Source organism: Salmo salar, chromosome 16 (assembly GCF_965601325.2).
Source record: "Salmo salar chromosome 16, fSalSal1, whole genome shotgun sequence".
Lineage (NCBI taxonomy): Eukaryota > Metazoa > Chordata > Actinopteri > Salmoniformes > Salmonidae > Salmo > Salmo salar.
This window is the reverse complement of record NC_138306.1, coordinates 44,444,699-44,467,604: the sequence shown is the minus strand read 5'-3', so window position 1 is coordinate 44,467,604 and position 22,906 is coordinate 44,444,699. Positions and strand designations below refer to the sequence as shown.

Below are 22,906 nucleotides of genomic sequence, written 5' to 3'. Positions count from 1 at the left end.
AATTATTGTCATAATGTCTGTTGAAACCCACCAAAACAGTGTGTGTTTTTATCTCTCATCTTTACTCCCCTCTATAGGTGGGATTCATAGACTACATCGTCCACCCTCTGTGGGAGACGTGGGCTGACCTGGTCCACCCTGACGCCCAGGACATCCTGGATACCCTGGAGGACAACCGGGAGTGGTACCAAAGTATGATCCAGCGCAGCCCCTCACCCACCCTTGAGGACAGGGATCTTGACGGGGGGCCAGGAGCCCTGGAAGCCACACCGGGGGGATGCTGCGCCTCCGCAGGGGACAAGTTCCAGTTTGAACTCACCCTGGAGGAGGAGGAGGGGGAGGGTGACTCAGACCTGGAGAGCCCCCCCGAGGAGGAAACGTCACAGGGGGGAGAGACCTCTAGGAAGACCCCGGCCCTGTCTCTATCCCCAGAGCCCAGCAGCAGATACCGGCCCCCCTCCCCCCACCCTGGCCGGGCCCTCAGTCTGGCCACCATGTCAGTTAGGAGCCCCGACCATCTCAGAACATTGAGCCCCGGTGTGGGCGCGGACGACATAGGCGATAGGGACAGAGAACTGGGCCAGGAAGGCAGTAGTGTAGCTTACCTACGGCTTGGCACGTAACACAAACCTTGGCCCTCCCTTCAACTCATTCCATCCCTGCCTTGGTTTGTGGGTCCCAGCAGCAATTGGACATGCAGGGTGGGCTTTTCATCTGTAATGTCTGTAATGACAACAGTTCCTTTACACTGGAGACACCTTAACACTTTTAATCTTGTAGAACAAGAAGTATCGTTTTATTGTCTCTTTTCTTCTGTGTGCGAGATAGGACTTTTTAGTCCTGCATTCTGTAGTTGATTCTGTCCGGAAAGTGTCTTAGACTCGAAGGTAGAGAACTGACCACAAGCTAACCAGCCTCACCAATGTCTCCTGACGACGCAAGGAATTATACTGAGAAAACAATGTCTTCCTCAAAATGATGGAATATTGCAAGGATTGTAATCATTTTACAGGGTCTTGGAACTTTTGCACCACACATTTTGAATTCAGTCAGCATAAACTAGTATATTTTATTTTGTTTAGTCTCTGAGAATTCTGTGAATGTTTTACCAAATCCAGTATGTACCTGAATAGTGAGAGAATTGTAACTTAAACCTCAGGGTATGACGAGATATAAATTATTTTAATGTAGCACGGACTTCTTGGGTACCCCTTAACCGAGACTGCCTGTTTAGAGTTGTGTTACTGATGACAAACAGCTCTTACTGCTTCAAGTTATGCAAAAATACATATTTATTTGTCTGGCGACCTCTATTGATCTCAATTGAACAGTTCATTAATGAGTTTGAGAACTAAAGCAATTTAAATATAAAATATGAAACGAACAGTACCAGTAAATTGTATTTCAAAAATCCCTAAGTACTATGGTTGATTGGGGTACCCAATACAAGTTGTTTTAAATCTAGACTAACACCGCTTACACTCATGTTTGTAAAGTTGTATTTGTTTCTATGTGATCATGTTTTACGTTGTCACATTTTCTATTTGATTTGAAATGGTTCCGTTTTGTTATATATATTGGGTATGTCCTCATCATGGGTGTATTCATTTCGCCGATTCTGTTGCAAAACGTTTTGCAACAAACCGTTTACTCCAACAGGAAAACTGGTTTCTACTGGAAAAATTCAGGTAGGTCTCTCCCCGTTTCGTTCCATTTGCTAGGTTTGCTTTGGTAAACGATTTCCGTTGCAAGACGTAACGAACACACCCCAGGTCTGTTTGTCTCTGAGCTTTGTAAGCATCATTATCAGGGTGTCTCCACCATACAGTAGCACTTTACAATTTTTGTTGTAGAGGAAGCCCATTCAGTTCTAAAGAGCTTGAGCCAAACCATGATTTTAGTGGACAGCTACGGAAGGCTGTAGTTCATGTCCAGAAACAACCCCTAGGCCTAACGCCTAGAGCTGAGAGGAATGGATAGGTGTAAGCAATAGGAAGAAAATTCCACCTAGCAGAGGGTGAGGTGGAGACATTGTCATGTAGCTTAAAGGGGCATGCAGTCAAAAATGTGATATCCTGTGTTTTATATATACATTTCAACACTGAGGTTGGAATAATACTGTGAAATTATGATAATGCACTTTAACAGCTAGTTCAGGTTACACATCCCTCCCATTAGGCTCCTCGGACCACTCTGACAGTCCTAGGTAAATTCTTGCTGGAGAAATGGTATTTTGCTAAGCCATTTGTTTCTTTTTGAGAATTTTAATTGAAAATGATCACAGTAAGGTTCTTAATTGTTACCCAGAAATGATTTGATATTGAGATAAAAACGGCTGCATTGAACCTTTTAAACCTACAAAATCCTGTCAGATCTCCACAGGTGTCGAAGGGTTAGTGGTTGTTTCTGAACAGGGCCGCAGTGTGGACTAATTAGGGCTTATTCAGTAGTGTGTGATGCTTTGAAAGTTGCAGATAGAAATGTAATGAACAGCATTGATATTATTCCCTGTAGTACACAACAGAAAATCATGTCTGGTTTACACAATACTGTACATTCTGTATTGACATTGGATACTTTTTCATTCGCCTGAATAAGCCCCTAATGTCTTGTTTGATTTGTTCTTGAGGGAAACTAGTTTATAGGGAAAATTGTGATAAAAATCTTTGGAATTTGCGCAAAAGCTTCTGCCAACCTAAGTCGTTATGAAATGTTGAACAAAGTTCTCTCTGAACTGTTGATTGTAATCATGTCAAAATTTGACTTTAAAATGTGTTGAGTTTCATCAATTATCAGTTAGAATTATGCTATAATTTTAATGTAAATTGTAATACCTGACTTTATATGTTGGATGTAATACTTTGATGTAGAGCTCTATTCAATCCGTATCGCAGAAGTTCAGTGTTACAGCGTGATTGGAATTTAAAGGCAATGTTCCTGTATAACGGAGACTGCACGGTAAATGCTGCATATGTCGGCTCGATCAGAAATGACCTTCATATCGCGTAATCTGTAATGCTTCAGCGATACAGATTGAACAGAGCCCTTATGCTCTGCTCTTCACAGGGTTATAGCTTTTACCTACAGTATGTGAATGTCAATTGACCACTGAAACATACATTTTCAAAGTAAATTTCTATTATTGCGTTCGCTGATTGCACCCAATTTTTTTTAAGTTAAACTAATACTGTACAACTTAACTAGCCCCTGCCAAATATAAGTACACCTAACAAAAAATGTTTTCCATAAGCACAAAAGGCTACTCAATTCTCAAATTTCTTATTTCTAAATCCCTGTTAGTGAGCATTTCTCTTTTGCAAAGATAATCCTGACAAGTGAGGCATATCAAGAAGCTGATTAAATGGCATGATCATTACACAGGTGCACCTTGTGCTGGGCACAATAACGGCCACTCTAAAATGTGCAGTTTTCTCACAACACGTCACACAAGTTTAGAGGGAGCGTGCAATTGGCATGCTGACTGCAGTAACGTCCAACAGAGCTGTTGCCAGAGAATTTAATGTTCATTTCTCTACCATAAGCCGCCACCAACGTCATTTTAGAGAATTTGGCAGTACGTCCAACGGGCCTCACAACCATAGACCACGTGTAACTACGCCAGTCCAGGACCGCCACATCCGGCTTCTACACCTGTAGGATCGTCTGAGACCAGCCACCCGGACAGCTGATGCCACTGGCGCACTGGAGAAGTGTGCTCTTCACAGATAAATCCCAGTTTCGACACCATCTGCCCGATAAAGTTGTGTGGGTGAGTGATTTGCAGATGTCAACATTGTGAACAGAGTGCCCCATGGTGACGGTGGGGTTATGTTATGGGCAGGCATAAGCTACAGACAACGAAAACAATTGCATTTTATCGATGGCAATTTGAATGCACCGAAATACCGTGATGTGATCCTGAGGGCTATTGTCGTGCCATTAATCCGCCGCCATCACCTCATGTTTCAGCATGATAATGCAAGGATCTGTACATAATTCCTAGAAGCTGAAAATGTCCCAGTTCTTCCATGGCCTGCACAGTCACCAGAAATATCACACATTGAGCATATTTGGGATGCTTCGCACAGCTGAATAGTGGAATAACATTCCACAGGCCACAATCAACAGCCTGATCAACTCTATGCAAAAGGAGATGTCACGCTGCATCAGGCAAATGGTCACACCAGATACTGACTGATTTTCAGATTTTTTTTTTTTAAAGGTATCTGACCAACTGATGCATATCTGTATCCCCAAATCATGTGAAATGCATAGATTAGGTCCTAATGAATTTATTTAAATTGACCCGATTTCCTTTTATGAACTGTAACTCAGTAAACTCTTTGAAATTGTTGCGTTTTATATTTTTGTTCAGTGTATATAAAAAATCACTGAACTATCCTTAATGGAGGACAGTGAAATCTGAAAATAACAGGTCCAGCATGGTAAACTTGCCTGGGAACTAACACTAAAGTATTTAGTATTTCCCGCTTACTCTTTTCCTGGTAAGGCAGGGGGAAAAGTACACAAGTATTCATAAATATCTTAACCATATTCTATTCACTCATGTTTGGTCATGAATAAGCAAATAGCTAAAATAAGAGCCTTAAATTGTGACTGGAGAGGAGCTGAGCTGTATCGTGGGTAAAACGTACATAAATCAGTGTCATTCAGTGTTAAACGTGTTGTCTGAGAAGTTAGAATGGTGACTTGGTCCCTTTATTGCTTTGCTGAAACTGACATGGTATACCATTACGGTTATTGTTCTGTGTGTCTTTTTTATCTGCAATGTTGGACATTAGTATATTTGTCTGTCAAAATGTAAGTACGTAAGAGATCTTAATTTTTCTGGAGCCAAAATATTTCTTACAAATTTTCTTAATTTAACAATAATTTTAAAGTACAATTTTTAAACGTTTCTGGAGTTCAGTGAAAATGCCAATAAATTATGGAAAGCTGTATTTGTGAATCTGATAAAAATCTATCGCTGTTCGGGAAGTAATTAAACTGTGTTGGATTGATGCCACGTTCATGCTAGTCGGAACTAGGGAACTCTAATTTCCGACTTGCTAAATGGTTGAACTCTGCACGTATATAACTACAACCAGTAGCAAGTCACGTTTCTGAGTTTAGTTCTGACTAGCACGTGAACACGGCATCAATCCCAGCCTAATCTTTGAATAATGACAGAAAGCTAGAGGGTTAAAGATCATACCCCCAAGACATGCCAACATCCTGTGTTATTGGTAATGGTGAGAATGTCTTGGGTGTATGATCTTTGACCCACTAACTTTCTCAATCATGATTCATTCATGAGGATCCGTACTCATTGTAGCATCCAAATATTTAGGAGTGTTTCCATCGGGCAAAAAATAATCAAACTGCAAATGCATCCAACAAGTTTGTAATTGTGTGCTAGGAATATGGGACCAAATAAACTGACTACTTTATTTACAATAATCTTTTGGGGTGTCAATTTTGACCCCTACCTTTGAGGGAAAAGTATTACTGGTTAAACAAAATCTCTTTCTTAGCAATTGTATTAGTATAAAATAATTTCCCAATTTCTTTGAGCATACAGAATAGCTCATTATTTGAATATATTTTAGTCATTACTGCTCATCTTTATCAAGGATGTTTAATTTCAGACCCCACAGTTATATGCATTCTTAGGCTTGAAAGAGAAATCTGTTCATACAAAATGGAACCGTAACTTGTTAGCAATGGGTTAAATGATCAATTACATATGGAGTTATTTGACACAGTATCATACAATCACACAGAATAAAAGAAGTATTACAATTCATGAAATACATTTCAGCAACAAGAGTAAAGAAATGAGCAACTTGTGATTTATTTTGGACTTGCATTGTCTTTCAAAAGAATGAGGGAAACTGGTACTTATACTGTAACAAAATATATTTTGAAAACAACATGAATGGCATGCAGAATATGACTGTTGGTTTCAGCACAGACTCCTGTCTAGTTTCTTCTGTGCTCCAGTGCAGGCAGGGGGCTTTCCTCCCTGTGGACAAATATGGGTGATCATTACATTTTAGCTCAGCCGATGACCAAGTACACCATGTTGATCACAGTTTACATTTTAGTCATTTAGCAGACGCTCTTATCCAGAGCGACTTACAGTAGTGAATGCACACATTTCAACTCATTTCATACATTTTTTTCCCCATACTGGCCCCCCATGGGAATCGAACCCACAACCCTGGCATTGCAAACACCATGCTCTACCAACTGAGCCACAGGGAGGCCGTTTAATACTCAATTACATTTAAAATGATCAAACAAGGACCAGTCACACACAACTCACCTTATACATCTTGCAGACCAAGTTAAAAAGTGATGACATTGCTTTGTCCTGAAAGTCACCTGTGTATTCCTGCAAAGACGCAAAAAGGAGGAATTGGAAAGTCATGTACAGGCTTGACCTTGGCACATAGTTTGATTCCATGACCTGCCCTACACAGTGTATCTGTTCAAAAAGCAGCACTCAGTAACACTATGGTTAATAATCTGTAGATGCCTCAAATTCAACTCTGGACCTCGAAGCCAGTTCCATTGCCCCCCCACCCCATCCATTGTTCCCCTCTAATTAGGGACTGATTTAGACCTGGGACACCAGGTGTGTGCAATTCATTATCAGATCAGAAAACCAGCAGGCTCCAGCCATCGTAGAGTAAGAGTTGAATAACCCTGCTGTAGATGCTTGCCCCTTGCTGTAGTATAGCCCCTAGTTTCAGTTCCAGCAGTTCCTACCCTATTAATGGTCACCCAGGGGACGTGTGTTTTGGCTGGACTGAGAGCATTGGTCTTCAGGGCGTTCTCATGCATCAGTTTGAAGCCAAGCTCTCCCTTAACACAGGTTGTGACACTGTCCCACGTCATGGAGGGGACGTGTAGCTGTAAGCACTAGGGGAGAACAGACTGCATGTTAGAACCAATAACCCAGAGCTCTTAATGTGGAAACAGAAAAGCACAAATGCATTTTTTTGTTGTTGTTACTTTTACCCCAATTTCATTGTATCCAATTGGTAGTTAGTCTTGTCTCATCGCTGCAACTCCCATACAGACTCGGGAGAGGAAAAGGTCGAGAGCCGTGCTTCCTCCGAAACACAACCCAACCAAGCCGCACTTCTTCTTGACATAATGCCCATTTAACCCGAAAGCCAGCCGCACCAATGTATCGGAGGAAACACTGTGCGACCGTGTCTGGCCCGCCACAGGAGTCGCTAGTGCGTGATGGGACAAGGACATCCCTGCTGGCCAAACCCTTCCCTAACCCGGACGACGCTGGGCCAATTGTGCGCCGCCCCATGGGTCTCCCGGTCGCGGCCGGCTGCGACAGAGCCTGGACTCGAAGCACTGCCTTAGACCACTGCGCCACTCGGGAGGCCCATACAAATGCATTTTGATTTAAAAAGAATGCAAGTGGTTTAACAAAGTTAAAAACAGTACAATGCTCACAGGTTGGGCGGCGGCGAGAACATTTGCTGCAGATTCCATGCAGTCAATGACAGGGAAGGCCGAGTACAGACCCACTGAATGTAGAATACATGCCTAAAGGGAAAGTATGAAATACAAATAAACTATTTCAGGAACAGATTACCTATTTTTAGTGATTCAAGTTATAAGCAGAACTTCAGACATTTGCCATTTTATTGGCAAGCGCACCTCAATCATGTTACTATGACACTCTGGTTCCCCATGTTCACAGGTGAAGGGAGAATTCCCTGAGGGAAGCTCCTGTGAAAGAACAGGAAAAAGGCTGCAGCATGAATACAAAAACAAGCTCTCATTTATTCAATAGTCAGGGACTGTGGATGGATCTATCAATCCAAGGCCTGTACTGTACCCCCCCCCCCCCCCCCCCAAAAAAACATTTACAATGTGCCCTCCCCACGACCCAGTACTCTCCTTCTTGAGTCGAGGCCTACCTGCGCATTGCCGTACGGCACCAGTTTTACCTCCATGATATCATGGAGCATGGCCCAGGTAGGGAAGAGCTGCTGGGTGAGGAAGACCCTGCAGCCTGGACACAGGCTCTCATAGTACAGGGTCACCTCAACTCTGGGTACTGCTGAATTGGGCCTGGTGGCATTGAGCTCCAAACACTGCTTCTGAACCTAGACAGGAATCATGTTCAGAGAAAGCTGGGCTGGAACTCTTTCAATTTGACAAATTATTTACATTCTGTTCATATTGAGATATGCCTGGAATTCACACAAGTAAATATGGGAACCATGCCACTTGCAAACCCCAGTTTTTCAGAAAAATATCAGAATTGGGCTGCCTGTCTAAACACAGCTCATTAAGGATTGGTGTCAGTCACATGCCCTCAGGAAATCTAGGACCTCTGGTGCTCAATTACAAAAGCATGACTCATTTAACCATGGACAAGGGACTCTTTTGAACAGTAATTTAAAACTGAACCGACCAGCCTGATAAACATGGGATATACTCACATATACATATTGACCTTGTTATATAACATGGAATAGCAGAATGTCTTAATGCTTGGTGAGATTAGACATAGGAAAGTTGATTTGTAAAAAAAAAAAAAGACAGGTTATTTAATCATTCAACTGAATAACTTCTGTAGTAGGCTGCATGCGACACATTCAAAAGTACCAAGGTATAATCAAGAAAAAAAAGATACACGAAAATAGATTTTATGAAAGTCTTAAAAACAGAACCTAGCAACTGGCATTATGTCTGAGTGCAGTTATTTGAACTTGATAACGATACTCCAAACTTACCCCACATTCTATTGCAATTTCCAAACTCCTACACCACTGAGACGGGGGGTATTCACAGCCCGGTTTGGGCTTTGACTTTCCTTGGGATTTGTTGAAAGTAGAGCAGAAAAAAAGAAGGACTAACACCGACGTAAACTTCATGTTGCTTACAGGTACTGAAGCCAGAGTCTTCCTTAACATTTCCCTCAGACAACACTGTGACCAGTTTGAAAAGTGAGTGGGTTGGAGCTCCTTCCAACAATCATCCTTAGCTGTGATGAGATGGATTCTTGTGACCAAACTCTCTCATTGGACATCCCACAACAGCCATAGCATTGTATGACACTTCTTATACAGGGACAAATTGGTAGGCAAAACAGGAACAAGAACAAACTTAGGCCAGAGTAGAATCCTTCTTGATTGACTGAATTAACATTAATAATGAATAATGTATATAGTCACAACATTAAAGAAATAGCAGTACATTAAACAGTCCATCACGTGTCTATCTACATAGAAAATTGCCAAGGCTACAGTGAGGAAAATCATAGATTGTATGACAATGTTGTGACAGTAGGTGTCACAATTCTCCCAACATTTACACTCAATTGCCTTCTGAGCAAGGGATTGCTTTTGTCAAAATAATTTGGGGAAAAATGTCAGGCATTTTGACAACTTTAAGCTTTAATAAAATTGTTAATTTTTTCATTACTACCATACAAAACTACCAGTCTGACAAATACATCATATGGAGTGCAGCCAATATTTTCATTAGGTAATGCAATAATTGTACAGAATGTTTTAATAATGTTGCTTACTGTCAATTTAAAAGTGCATTTTGCTGTTCATTAGCAATGTTTTGGGGGGGATTTCTACATTTCAAATGACCGAACTCCAGCCAAGTATTATACACATACTACGTGTATCAAATAGCAGTATCTAACAGACTTCCATTATGTCAAGGGAGCACAGTTTCACAAATACAAAAGCTAAAAAACAAGCAGTCTTCAACTATTGAAAGTCAACATACAACAAATACTACGACAGTTTCAATCTCGATAACAAAATCTAAAAAAGTTCTCACTGCTTCTACACAGGCAGCCTATTGCTGATATTTCTTCCATTAATTGTTTTTTTTTGGACCAATCACATCAGATATTTTCACAGAGCTGATCTGATTGGTCAAAAGACCAATTAGTGAAAAGAATAATTGGGCTGCCTGTGTAAACAGCCTAACAGTCTTTTCAATCTATTTGGTTATTTAGAGGTAAATTAAATCTCTAAATAAGCATGAAATATAAATGTAAAGAATATCACAAAGTATTCACACTAGCTTATTGAATTAAATCTGCTCAGGTTATGATGAACAAATAACAAAACACAAACAGGTTTCATAAAAGCCACTTTCAAACAGACCATTAAGAGCCACTTCAATGATGCCGTCCTTGTCTTACAATGAGATGTCCACTATGCGGAGTGTTTCTGACCTATCATAGCCAGTTATTGTAAATTAATGAACCTGTTCAAGTCAAATTATAATAAAACTCCTGAAACATGAGCTCCCTATTCATGTCTTTGTAGTGCATTTACAGTAGCAGATTTTAACATTGGCACAGCGACATCCCTACTCAAGCCTCAAATTTGTACCCACTCACAGGCTTTCTCACAAGCTAAGGAAATGTGTTGTTTTACGTTGCACCGTCATAGCGGTCTGTGAGACAGAAATCAAGCATAGCTTTTGACATGACCTCCAATATAATTATTTAACCTTTATTTAACTAGGCAAGTCAGTTAAGAACAAATTCTTATTTACAATGATGGCCTACCTCGGCCAAACCCAAACCCGGAAGGCGCTGGGCCAATTGTGCGCCGCCCTATGGGACTCCCAATCACGGCCGGTTGTGATACAGCCTGGAATCGAACCAGGGTCTGTAGTGACGCCTCTGGCATGGAGATGCTGAGCCACTCGGGAGCCCACGTCCACAGAAAAGGCCAGGGGAAACAATGTCACTAAGAACAGACTGTCTAGACCTAGCTACAGATTGTATGCCAGAGAATGTGATATAACCAAAGAGTGTTGGTGTCCATTACTGGGCGTTAGAGGAAAGCCCCATACAAACCCCCGCCATAGATTTTTCAACTAACCTGTTATTGACAATACTTTTTTCACAGAATCGAGAATAACGAAAGTATCTGAAAAATGTCTGTTTCCAGTTGCAGGTGGTTCTACAAAAAACAGCAAAAACTCAAAGATATTACTTCCAAGTATTGTACGGTATGAGGAGGAACCTCGACAGCTTAGCTGCCACAAACCTAGCATTTCCCAGCATTACTGCAGGAACTAGTAGATTCTACTTCTTCGGCCACACGTATAAGTAGGTGACAAACAAAGATCTAAGCACACCACCAGGCATATCTCACTTAAACATTGATATCTTTCTGAATTTATGTTTTTTGTAGAACCACCTGCAACTGGAAACACACTAAGATACTTTTTAAACGAATCGAGAATGAAGTAATCCCCAAGAACAGGTTAGCTGAAAAATCTATGGCGTCGGTTTATGTGGGTCTTTTCTGTAACACTCAGTAATGGACACCAACACTCTTTGGTTATATCACATTATCTGGCATACAATCTTTAGCTAGTCTTACACCTGGCTGTGGTCATGTCAGTGGAGGGCATACGTAGTCTTACACTGCATGCAGAACCACTGTGTGCAATTTGAAAACAAACCAGGAACATATTTTTTACTCTCTTTTTTATACAGCACTCTCTCTTGCCAAAAAAACTCAACTAGATTGTCCCAGTTTTCAAAGATCCGTTGAGCTGAAGGACAGCCTAACTGAGCAGGACTCTGGCTGAAAGCTATGTTTAGTAAATAGTCCACAGACTATTATTGTCATCTCTCTCCAAGGAGACACTTTTCACCTAACTACCAAATAAACATAAGAAACAGGTTAACCAGATTAACATCAACATTGTTGTCAGCTATAAAAGGTTGATTTACACCAATCCCAACATGATCGGCAATCTAACCACTCCTAAAAAGTGAGCAATAAAATGCACCAATGTCTGATTAATACAGTGTAAAGGTTATCACTCATTCGGTGATTTGTCTTGAATCAAAATCAATGTTGATGAGGCATCGTGAAGTTGTCTAACTCGCTGCATAGTACTAATCAGTTTGTCAAAGTAGTGTTTCAAGTCTACCTAGAATATCTGGTGTATATGTTAGCATTACAGTACAACTTGTTTCCTGGGAAAGAAGCTCATTCACCAAGTGTGGCAGGTAAGGTCCGATGAAGTAAATTGTGGAATTAGGCTACTATTACCTTAATGAGAGACTGAATACTGCGATGCATACTGCATACCCAATGTGATGCATACTGCATACCCAATGTGATGCATACTGCATACCCAATGTGATGCATACTGCATACCCAATGTCAAAATGTAGTGAAAAGACAATGTTTGTTATATCTGGTACACAACCCCCATAAGATCTACCATCTATCCACAACTATAAAATATGAAAGGAAATCCATTTCCACCATGCACACCTCCAACACCGCCATCATACACACAGTAATGCAGGGGTAGGCAACTTCGGTCCTCAAGAGGGTCTGCTGGCTTTCATTCATTCCTTTAAGTCAGCAACTGAGTGAGACCTGGGAAACCAAATGTGTGCACTGAGCCCTGACCCTAACCTGGGAAACCAGACGTGCACTGAGCCCTGACCCTAACCTGGGAAACCAGACGTGTGCACTGAGCCCTGACCCTAACCTGGGAAACCAGACGTGTGCACTGAGCCCTGACCCTAACCTGGGAAACCAGACGTCTGCACTGAGCCCTGACCCTAACCTGGGAAACCAGACGTCTGCACTGAGCCCTGACCCTAACCTGGGAAACCAGACGTCTGCACTGAGCCCTGACCCTAACCTGGGAAACCAGACGTGTGCACTGAGCCATGACCCTAACCTGGGAAACCAGACGTCTGCACTGAGCCCTGACCCTAACCTGGGAAACCAGACGTGCATTGAGCCCTGACCCTAACCTGGGAAACCAGACGTCTGCACTGAGCCCTGACCCTAACCTGGGAAACCAGACGTGCACTGAGCCCTGACCCTAACCTGGGAAACCAGACGTGTACTGAGCCCTGACCCTAACCTGGGAAACCAGACGTGTACTGAGCCCTGACCCTAACCTGGGAAACCAGACGTGTACTGAGCCCTGACCCTAACCTGGGAAACCAGACGTGCACTGAGCCCTGACCCTAACCTGGGAAACCAGACGTCTGTACTGAGCCCTGACCCTAACCTGGGAAACCAGACGTCTGCACTGAGCCCTGACCCTAACCTGGGAAACCAGACGTCTGCACTGAGCCCTGACCCTAACCTGGGAAACCAGACGTGTGCACTGAGCCCTGACCCTAACCTGGGAAACCAGACGTCTGCACTGAGCCCTGACCCTAACCTGGGAAACCAGACGTCTGCACTGAGCCCTGACCCTAACCTGGGAAACCAGACGTCTACACTGAGCCCTGACCCTAACCTGGGAAACCAGACGTCTGCACTGAGCCCTGACCCTAACCTGGGAAACCAGACGTCTAGCACTGAGCCCTGACCCTAACCTGGGAAACCAGACGTCTACACTGAGCCCTGACCCTAACCTGGGAAACCAGACGTCTGTACTGAGCCCTGACCCTAACCTGGGAAACCAGACGTGTGCACTCTGAGCAGTCAGTGGCAGTAGTCCCAGGTAAAAGTCTGAGGGAGTTACCCATCCCTGCGTTAAGGCAATCAATAGCAAGGTCCATTTCATATTTCTAGTTTCATACACAGTTCTGTACAAAACACTTGGCATGTGATTGGGGCAAGGCATCCACACTGACTCTGATCTACAGAGAGAGAATGGAAGACCGAGGATTAGAAGAGAAGGCACTTTCACCACCAAGTGTTCCACCATCAAAGGACTGCAACTCCAGCTCACATTACATGCCACAGTCTGTCACAGCAATCAGTGTCCTCAAGCTACACCAGGGGCCATGCCAGCATCTAATATCATCAACCTCAAACTATTTTAAACAGTCTTACATAGATTGCAAAAAAAAAAGCTTTCAGAAAAAGACAAATGAATCTTTTTGTTTAACACATTGGTACTAAATTTCTGCTTTATGTGATAGGGCGCATAGCAATGAGTACACAGAAAGGAGAATGCTTTCTTTGTATGCGTCCCATAGCGCTGTGGGAGAAAATGTGTATTAATATGAACTTGCAACAAAACACTACAAGTTAAGCCTTTTACCACATCTCCCAATCATCCAGCCATGTCAGCAACGCTTGATGAAAACAGAAAGTCTGTTAGGTATTTTTGTTCTCCATGTCAAACCCTTACGCCTCTTTAACTGTTGAAAAAAGTTACTACCCCCCCAAAATGGCACCCTTAACGAGTCGATTTAAAAAATAATTCCCTCCATTGAAAGGGAAAATGGAATCTACAGCAGTTACTTTAAAATAGTCCAAATATTTTTATCCTAAAACTGTGTAGTGTTGTAAAGATTTAACAAAAATATAACATTTACAGGGTCTCTTCAAAGTCAAAACCCAGTCAGTTATTATATCTGTCACTTCCACTCCTGTCAAACCCAACGCTCAGAAAGCTGTTTGCTTTTTTGTTGGGAAAAGTGAGGGTTTGTGGTCTCAGTTGTGTGTGTGTGTGTGTGTGTCCGGGTGACGGTGCGTCTCATCTGGGCTGCTGCTGGGTTAGGACAGGACATGCCAGAGTTACATTCAGCGAGTCATTGTGCTGGACCAGGGAGGTGTGTCTGTAGTGGAGAACCAGCTCTTTCAGGGAGCTGTATAGGTTGTAAGGCTCGGCGAAACCGTAGCCCGTGGAGGTCTTGAATATCACACAGTGCTTGACGTCCCCGTCCATGCTGCATGTACAGACGTGAAGTCAACAACAGAACGTTTGGTTAGACACCACGCCCAAACACAGCAGTCAAAGTGATATTTCAGCATAAAATCAAAGTTTGTCAGATGTTTTCAGACCTCATCAAGACACCATCAATTTTGAAGATCCTGCTATATGCCTCAATGCCAAATGTTCCTCAGTCCAATAGGTTTGGATGAGCTGTCTCAGTTGTGTTACTGCTTAACGGCCCTTTGCGGATAAGATTGGCCAACCATGTTTTCAGATGGTCCCCACATTTCCCACGCGTTTGAGATTTTCAGGCATCATCTCGGCAGGTGAGTCCGGAAAACATCTGACAAACCTGGCTAAAGCCCATCCAACAGTCTAGTCGTATTTCTAACCCAAATCATTATGTGACCGCAGATCAGCTTAATGGGACTCACACTACAGAGCAGGCATAGGAGCCCTTCTGGGACTGGCTGTCTCGGATCAGGAAGGTGCCGTCACCCTTGCCCCTTAGCAGCTCTTCGGCCTGGCCGCGCTTGATGTCGCCCACGTACCAGGTGCGCTCATCATGGTGCGGCAGGTCATCCATCTCATCCACCAGAGAATATAGGCTGGGAGGGAGAAGAGGGGATGAAACCAGGGTCAATATGATACACGATAAGACATGATTAAACATGGTGATATATCACACCTGTCAGACGGCCACATTGGTTTAACTCACTCTTCCACGTCGTTCTTGATCCCAAGCCACTCGTTAATCTTCTTCTGTCTGGTGCCCTTCTGATTGAGCCACCTGGGGCGTTAACACAAGCTAACGGTTAGTTCCCATGTTCCGAAACATTGCAGTTTCGCATTGTAAAGTGTGTGTGTGTGTGTGTGTGTGTGTGTGTGTGTGTGTGTGTGTGTGTATAACCTACACCAGGTACTGGTCTCTGATCTTCCTCAGCTGCATGAGGTCTGGTTTCAGACTGTTCATCTTCTTGTCGATCTCTCGGTTGTCCGTCGCCTGCTCCTTCAGGTCCTGCTCCAGCTTCCGCTTGCTGTCATGGATCTCAGTCACACGAGACTTCAGCTTATCTGAATTACTTTGGATTCTGTAAGGTGGAGCAACAAGATTGGGAGGTCCCCCACTTCATAGTCATAATCACTACAGGCTTCAGTCAGAGGGCTAGTTCAAACCCTGTATCACAACATGAAAATCCTACAACAGGCAATGTAGATACCTGTCAATCTCTTGGCTGTTGCCCTCCCTGTGGAACTTGTCAATGTACTCCTTGCTGTAGCGCTCTTGGGTCTCGCACTGCTCCTCAAAGATATTGATGGTCTCGGTGAAGGCCTCGATGGCCGTGTGCTTCATCTGTAACTCCTGGAGTACAGGGAAAATAGACGAGGTTTCGCTCATTTCAAGTGCTATGGAACCCAGACCCAAATGGGACAGTGAAATGGATGTGTTGAATATTACCTGAGAGGTGCGAGTGTACTCTTCATACAAGACGTCATATTCCCGGCTCTTCTCCTGGTACTGTTCATGGTACACCTTCAGTTGCTCTCCTACTGCTTCCACGTTATCCTCTTTCACCACCTGGTCCTGGAAATAACAAAGACCATTAACTAACCAAATCAAACTATCTGTCACATGCGCCGAATACAACAAGTGTAGACCTTACCGTGAAATGCTTACTTACAAGCCCTTAATCAACAGTGCAGTTCAAGAAGCGTTGAGAAAATATTTACCAAATAAAGTAAAAAATAATAAAATTAACACAATAACGAGGCTATATTCAGGGGGTACAGGTTAGAGGTCATTTGTACATGTAGGTAGGGGTGAAGTGACTATGCATAGATAATAAACAGCGTGTAGCAGCAGTGTACAAAACCAATGGAGGGGATCAATGTAATAGTCCGGGTGGCCATTTGATTAATTGTTCAGTAGTCTTATGGCTTGTGTGTAGATGCTGTTAAGGAGCCTTTTGGTCCTACACTTGGCGCTCCGGTACCGCTTGCTCTGTGGTAGCAGAGAGAACAGTCTATGACTTGGGTGACTGGAGTCTTTGACAATTTTATGGGCTTTTCTCTGACACCGCCTATTATAAAGGTCCTGGATGGCAGGAAGTTTTGCCCCAGTGATGTACTGGGCCGTACGCACTACCCTCTGTTGTGCCTTATGGTCAGATGCCGAGCAGTTGCCATACCAGGCGGTGATGCAACCGGTCAGGATGCTCTCGATGGTGCAGCTGCCAAACTTTTTGAGATCTGGGGACCCATGTCTTTTCAGTCTCCTGAGGGGGAAAAGGTTTTGTCGTGCCCTCTTCACGACTGTCTTGGTGTGTTTGGACCATGATAGATCGATGGTGATGTGGACACCAAGGAGCTTGAAACTCTCGACCCGCTCCACTACAGCCCCGTTGATGTTAATGGGGGCCTGTAGTCCACGATCAGCTCCTTTGTCTTGCTCACATTGATGGAGAGATACAACCAAGAGGTTGAGCTATAGAACACTCAATGTATTTCAAATGGAGGGGCAGCAAGCAAACTCTCCTCACGTAATCATAATTGTTTGATAACATTTCAGACAAGCTATTGCAGTCCTCTTGGGGATGCCATGGGTTTGGGATTTTCCTTAATGCATGTGCCATAAGAAATGTAAGGCTTTCCAGAAAGCATAAGGGTGCTGTTCGAAGGCTGCATTCCTTTTCTCTTCTATCGTCTATTTAAAAACCAAGTAACCCCATTGACATAAGGCCCAGAAGTCAAACCAACATTAACAGAATCATTCTACTACCTGCTGATATTTGGAGATGGGGTACAGTAGCCGTGAGTCCAGCTTGGGGTTGTACTGGGCCAGCGACTCCTGGTGATAATGCAGGATGAGCTCCACCACAGAGGAAAAGGTCAGCGGCTCAGAGAAACCGTACTTGCCGCCTCGGTGGAAGATCTTGATCAGCTTGTTGTTTCCCCCTTTTCTAGAAAAGTCCAGAGTAGTTGAACAATGTTACAGAGGTTCTGTGAAAGTCTCTGGAAGCTGTCCAAAGTGGTGGAACGTCATTGCATTTGAAACGAGTGACTGGGGAGTACTTGAAGATTATTTTAAGAGAGACAAACTAGTCTCTTTCAGACAGACTAAATGATCAATACCCTTACCTGAGAGTCAATGTGTATTCTCCTTGCACCTTGCTTGAGGCGTCTCGGACCAAGAAAGTCCCATCCGGCATGTCTCTCATCTTCTCATTCACCTCCTCTCTGGAAAACAGATCATGATTACGTCACTAAACCTGGGTGAGTAAGATGAGTGACAAGTGACAATCATTTCTTCTTAAAACAGAAGATTGTGGTCTCAACTGTAAATAACCAAGTGTGGACACTAACACTGGATTCATTCTATAGCCAGATAAATTGTACCTGGAAATGTCTCCCCAGTACCACTCTGCATCGGCCATCTTGCTGCCGTCTCCATTGATCACAGAGGATGCCACGGCTTTGGTTTTGGAAGGTTTGGGAGGTAGGGCTGTCAAAGGGACCAATAGGTGGTGGTGTCACAATACAGTGGGACATCCATTCAAAATGGACACAGGAGATAGAGGTGTTTTTTACATTTTAGTCATTTAGCAGACGCTCTTATCCAGAGCGACTTACAGTAGTGAATGCATAAATGTTTTTCTCCGTACTGGTCCCCCGTGGGAATCGAACACACAACCCTGGCGTTGCAAACACCATGCTCTACCAACTGAGCCACACGGGACAGTGATAGTGAGAGTGATATATTGTTGTGAGCTTGTGTATATAGCCTCATTATTGTGTTACTTTTTTACTCACATTTTTTTTACTTTAGTTTATTTAGTAAATATTTTCTTCTCTATTGTTTGAACTGCATTGTTTGTTAAGGGGCTTGTAAGTAAGCATTTCACCTGTTTCGGCGCATGTGACAAATAAAATGTGATTTGATTTGTGTTTACCTGGTGGCATTTCTTCCAGCTCCCAGGCCCTCACCACCAGCAGTCTCTCCAGCACCTGGGCAGAAACCTGACGATCTTCTTCTGACCTGGACAAAAATCAATACACTCCTACGTAAGTCATTCAGAGTACGGTGGAAAGAGTGGTTCAACGGGAGGAGGGGAGTCATATTTTCCACCAGTACAGGAGGGAGAGGTAAGTAACGTGGGACATTGGTTGGGGAGGTGTTGAGGTACTGTATATTCTGCTGACTTCAGAGAATAGTGTCCTTCCAGGAAAACAGACGTGTTATGGCTTCTACCTCAAGCTGGCTCAACCTGCAGACCATTTCTACAGCCAGACACTTTGTAGACTGACAACCGCATGAACTCAAGAGGATGTTGGTCATGTTGATGCATTTCTTCCTCCCTCTCTCTGTTGGCTGGCCAGTATTTCTCTCTCCCTCTCTCTATTGGCTGGCCAGTATCTCTCTCTCCCTCTCTCTATTGGCTGGCCAGTATCTCTCTCTCCCTCTCTCTGTTGGCTGGCCAGTATTTCTCTCTCCCTCTCTCTGTTGGCTGGCCAGTATTTCTCTCTCCCTCTCTCTATTGGCTGGCCAGTATTTCTCTCTCCCTCTCTGTTGGCTGGCCAGTATCTCTCTCTCCCTCTCTCTGTTGGCTGGCCAGTATTTCTCTCTCCCTCTCCCTCTCTGTTGGCTGGCCAGTATTTCCCTCTCCCTCTCTGTTGGCTGGCCAGTATTTCTCTCTCCCTCTCTGTTGGCTGGCCAGTATTTCTCTCTCCCTCTCTCTGTTGGCTGGCCAGTATTTCTCTCTCCCTCTCTCTGTTGGCTGGCCAGTATTTCTCTCTCCCTCTCTCTGTTGGCTGGCCAGTATCTCTCTCTCCCTCTCTCTGTTGGCTGGCCAGTATTTCTCTCTCCCTCTCTCTGTTGGCTGGCCAGTATTTCTCTCTCCCTCTCTCTGTTGGCTGGCCAGTATTTCTCTCTCCCTCTCTCTGTTGGCTGGCCAGTATCTCTCTCTCCCTCTCTCTGTTGGCTGGCCAGTATCTCTCTCTCCCTCTCTCTGTTGGCTGGCCAGTATTTCTCTCCCTCTCTCTGTTGGCTGGCCAGTATTTCTCTCTCCCTCTCTCTGTTGGCTGGCCAGTATCTCTCTCTCCCTCTCTCTGTTGGCTGGCCAGTATCTCTCTCTCCCTCTCTCTGTTGGCTGGCCAGTATTTCTCTCTCCCTCTCTCTGATGGCTGGCCAGTATTTCTCTCTCCCTCTCTCTATTGGCTGGCCAGTATCTCTCTCCCTCTCTCTGTTGGCTGGCCAGTATCTCTCTCTCCCTCTCTCTATTGGCTGGCCAGTATCTCTCTCTCCCTCTGTGTCTGTTGGCTGGCCAGTATTTCTCTCTCCCTCTGTGTCTGTTGGCTGGCCAGTATTTCTCTCTCCCTCTGTGTCTATTGGCTGGCCAGTATTTCTCTCTCCCTCTGTGTCTGTTGGCTGGCCAGTATTTCTCTCTCCCTCTGTGTCTATTGGCTGGCCAGTATTTCTCTCTCCCTCTGTGTCTATTGGCTGGCCAGTATTTCTCTCTCCCTCTGTGTCTATTGGCTGGCCAGTATTTCTCTCTCCCTCTGTGTCTATTGGCTGGCCAGTATTTCTCTCTCCCTCTGTGTCTATTGGCTGGCCAGTATTTCTCTCTCCCTCTGTGTCTATTGGCTGGCCAGTATTTCTCTCTCCCTCTGTGTCTATTGGCTGGCCAGTATTTCTCTCTCCCTCTGTGTCTATTGGCTGGCCAGTATTTCTCTCTCCCTCTGTGTCTATTGGCTGGCCAGTATTTCTCTCTCCCTCTGTGTCTATTGGCTGGCCAGTATTTCTCTCTCCCTCTGTGTCTATTGGCTGGCCAGTATTTCTCTCTCCCTCTGTGTCTATTGGCTGGCCAGTATTTCTCTCTCCCTCTGTGTCTATTGGCTGGCCAGTATTTCTCTCTCCCTCTGTGTCTATTGGCTAGCCAGTATTTCTCTCTCCCTTTCCCTCTGTGTCTATTGGCTGGACAGCCCCCCATTACCAACATAGGTATTTCTTTAAATGTGAGACTGACCCAGCGGGGAGCAGCAGAGGGCTGAAGAGGAGTGCAAGGGTGTGAGGGTCCAGGCCGTTGTGGGCCGAGCTCTGGCCCACTCGGTCCAAGTGTCTGAGCAGGTACTGCAGGGTGAGCAGGCCTGGCAGGGGCACGGCCGGGGGCTCCAGCGCCTTCAGCAAACGCTTGCCTGTCTCCTCGACGGACAGCTCTGGGAAATAAGAACCAGCAAGGAGACTGAGTGACAACCTTAGTGCCTTGGGTTTGAGACACAATGATAAATCGACAACATTATTTTCTATCTAATGCCAAATTCACATTTTGCTTTGTATTTCTAAGCCGATTCCAAAATATACACAATTCTTTCAACAGTCACCTGATAGTGTGCTTCAATGATAGCCGTTGTTGTTGTTAGTACAATATGCTCCTGGAATCACTTGCATCAGTTCTTAATGAGATACATGAAGAAGCATGTTAGTGCTAAAGGTGCCGTTACCTGCTTCCTCTTGCAGGGCAGTCTTCAGGCTGGGATAGACACACTCTGGGATGATGGGGGAGGGCAAGTCCTGCAGGAATCCCATCAGGGCCTCTGAGAGCGCCTGGACATCGTACTGGCCCATCTCAGGCTCAGAGAGCTCTGTAAAAAGAACACTTTAGGTCGCTAATTCAGACACTGCAGAGTCTGTTTGTGTACATCGCTGGTTCTCCTGCTCTGTGGTACGGTGTCCCAAGAGTTGTGCTTTGTGGCCAGACTTTCTGATGCGGCTAAGTGTGCTGTCTGGGAAACAGTGTCCAGACTAGTCCTATGACAGTGTCTGAGAGCCTAAAATAACAACCTCCTCCTCTTTCACTGATGCGACAGGCAGGCCAGACTGGCTGGGTGCTGCTTACTGCTCTGTCACGCCTCAGCTAGCAAACAGCTGTCTGAAAAGGCCTGCCTGGCCCGGTCCAGCTCTCCATCTGAGCAGATAGACTGTGGGGAGAGTGTCTGGCATGTGTGAGTGTGTGTGAGCATGGGGAGAATCTGGGTCGGTCTGTCTGTGGCATGTGAAAGGTGTGTTTGTGGGGGGTGGGGGTGTGCATCTCAGAACATGCTGGTGACACTTGATCTAGCCTACATCGTCCTGTCTGCTCAAATCTTAGGGAGACCGTACTCAAACTCGTTTTGGCATGGATGTTGCTGAGCAAGTCCCAGGTCACTTGAATCCTAGGAACACCCAAGTGTTCACTTTCTCCAGACAAGTGTTCACTTTCTCCAGACAAGTGTTCACTTTCTCCAGACAAGTGCCCGCGGCCCCCAGACAAGTGTTCACTTTCTCCAGACAAGTGTTGCAGGCTTTCTCCAGGACAAGTGTTGACTTTCTCCAGTGGAAACAAACAGTGCCATGTATATAGATAAGCACAGAATAACAAGCGGAACAAACTCGTAGAGACAATTATATTGCAATTAATGCAAAATCTGTCACGGAGTGAAAATAACCCTCCCGAGGCTGTCCTCACTCTTCAGTACAGTGGGGCTCACAGAGAAGTGAAATATATGCAAGATTGTCTTGGGGGGGGGGGGGGCACTGCAGAACCATCCGTCTCTTTGATCCGTTTGAACAGACTGGCCTATTTCTCTACACAAACAAAGGCTGTGTTAATGGTCCACTGTTGAAATAGAGCAAAGACAAACAGAGCATGTACTGTATCCTACAGGAACCACGAGGACAGCATGGTCATCACCCCTCTGACTTCTTTTCCTAACTCAACAACTCAATAGGCAAGGCTATAGAATGAACAACACCACAGTCATTGAAGTCACAGGGTTCGGAGTACATTCCTTTTTATCCTACAGGAATGGATGACTGTCCAACCATGGCAACAGACTCTATCAACTTGTACAGCTCAGCAAGAGTTGACTGTAAGAACAATGCATTCATGCACAAGCATAAGGTGCAAGAGAAAAAGATGGTCTTACCAAAGTTCAGGCTCTGTCTATGACTGCCAGCAGCCAAGGAGCTAGACTTCCTATACAGCGTCTCGCACTCCAGACCTGCAAGAGTTTGACACACACACACACACACACACACACACACACACACACACACACACACACACACACACACACACACACACACACACACACCCACACACACACACACACACACCACACACACACCACAGTTAGCTCACCCTTCTGAAATAGTCTCTTCTCTCCTGGCATGCCTCTATTAGTGGATCAATTA

At 44.5% G+C, this 22,906-nt stretch overlaps 3 protein-coding genes across 6 annotated transcripts in view; 1 reads left to right on the top strand and 2 right to left on the bottom strand.

The window, feature by feature from the left end:
- The window catches only part of LOC106573897 (3',5'-cyclic-AMP phosphodiesterase 4C), a 153,633-nt gene extending 148,674 nt beyond the window's left edge, over positions 1-4,959 (top strand). For all 4 annotated transcript variants that reach the window (XM_045697294.2, XM_014149336.3, XM_082962743.1 and 1 more), the window contains one exon: positions 78-4,959. In XM_045697294.2, coding sequence (XP_045553250.2) covers positions 78-623 — 546 coding nt within the window. In that variant the 3' untranslated portion in view covers positions 624-4,959. The remainder of the gene's footprint in view (positions 1-77) is intronic.
- Positions 4,960-5,830: 871 nt separating this feature from the next.
- On the bottom strand, positions 5,831-9,185 carry ifi30b (IFI30 lysosomal thiol reductase b). Its single transcript, XM_014149355.3, has 7 exons — positions 8,775-9,185; positions 7,953-8,141; positions 7,690-7,761; positions 7,483-7,575; positions 6,775-6,927; positions 6,329-6,397; positions 5,831-6,025 (listed from the first exon to the last, which is right to left on the bottom strand). Exons 1-7 carry the CDS (start codon positions 8,952-8,954, stop codon positions 5,966-5,968), a joined length of 816 nt encoding a protein of 271 aa, XP_014004830.1. The 5' UTR covers positions 8,955-9,185; the 3' UTR covers positions 5,831-5,965.
- A 230-nt stretch (positions 9,186-9,415) lies between these two features.
- LOC106573900 (phosphatidylinositol 3-kinase regulatory subunit gamma) overlaps positions 9,416-22,906 on the bottom strand; it is a 51,948-nt gene continuing 38,457 nt past the window's right edge. The window contains exons 4-16 of the mRNA XM_014149343.3: positions 22,639-22,713; positions 21,175-21,315; positions 20,700-20,889; positions 18,627-18,712; positions 18,073-18,178; positions 17,815-17,913; positions 17,456-17,636; positions 16,136-16,261; positions 15,897-16,039; positions 15,591-15,767; positions 15,395-15,466; positions 15,111-15,284; positions 9,416-14,689 (exon numbers count right to left, since the gene is read on the bottom strand). Of these exons, the coding sequence (XP_014004818.1) occupies positions 14,497-14,689; positions 15,111-15,284; positions 15,395-15,466; positions 15,591-15,767; positions 15,897-16,039; positions 16,136-16,261; positions 17,456-17,636; positions 17,815-17,913; positions 18,073-18,178; positions 18,627-18,712; positions 20,700-20,889; positions 21,175-21,315; positions 22,639-22,713 (1,763 nt within the window). The 3' untranslated portion in view covers positions 9,416-14,496. The remainder of the gene's footprint in view (positions 14,690-15,110; positions 15,285-15,394; positions 15,467-15,590; positions 15,768-15,896; positions 16,040-16,135; positions 16,262-17,455; positions 17,637-17,814; positions 17,914-18,072; positions 18,179-18,626; positions 18,713-20,699; positions 20,890-21,174; positions 21,316-22,638; positions 22,714-22,906) is intronic.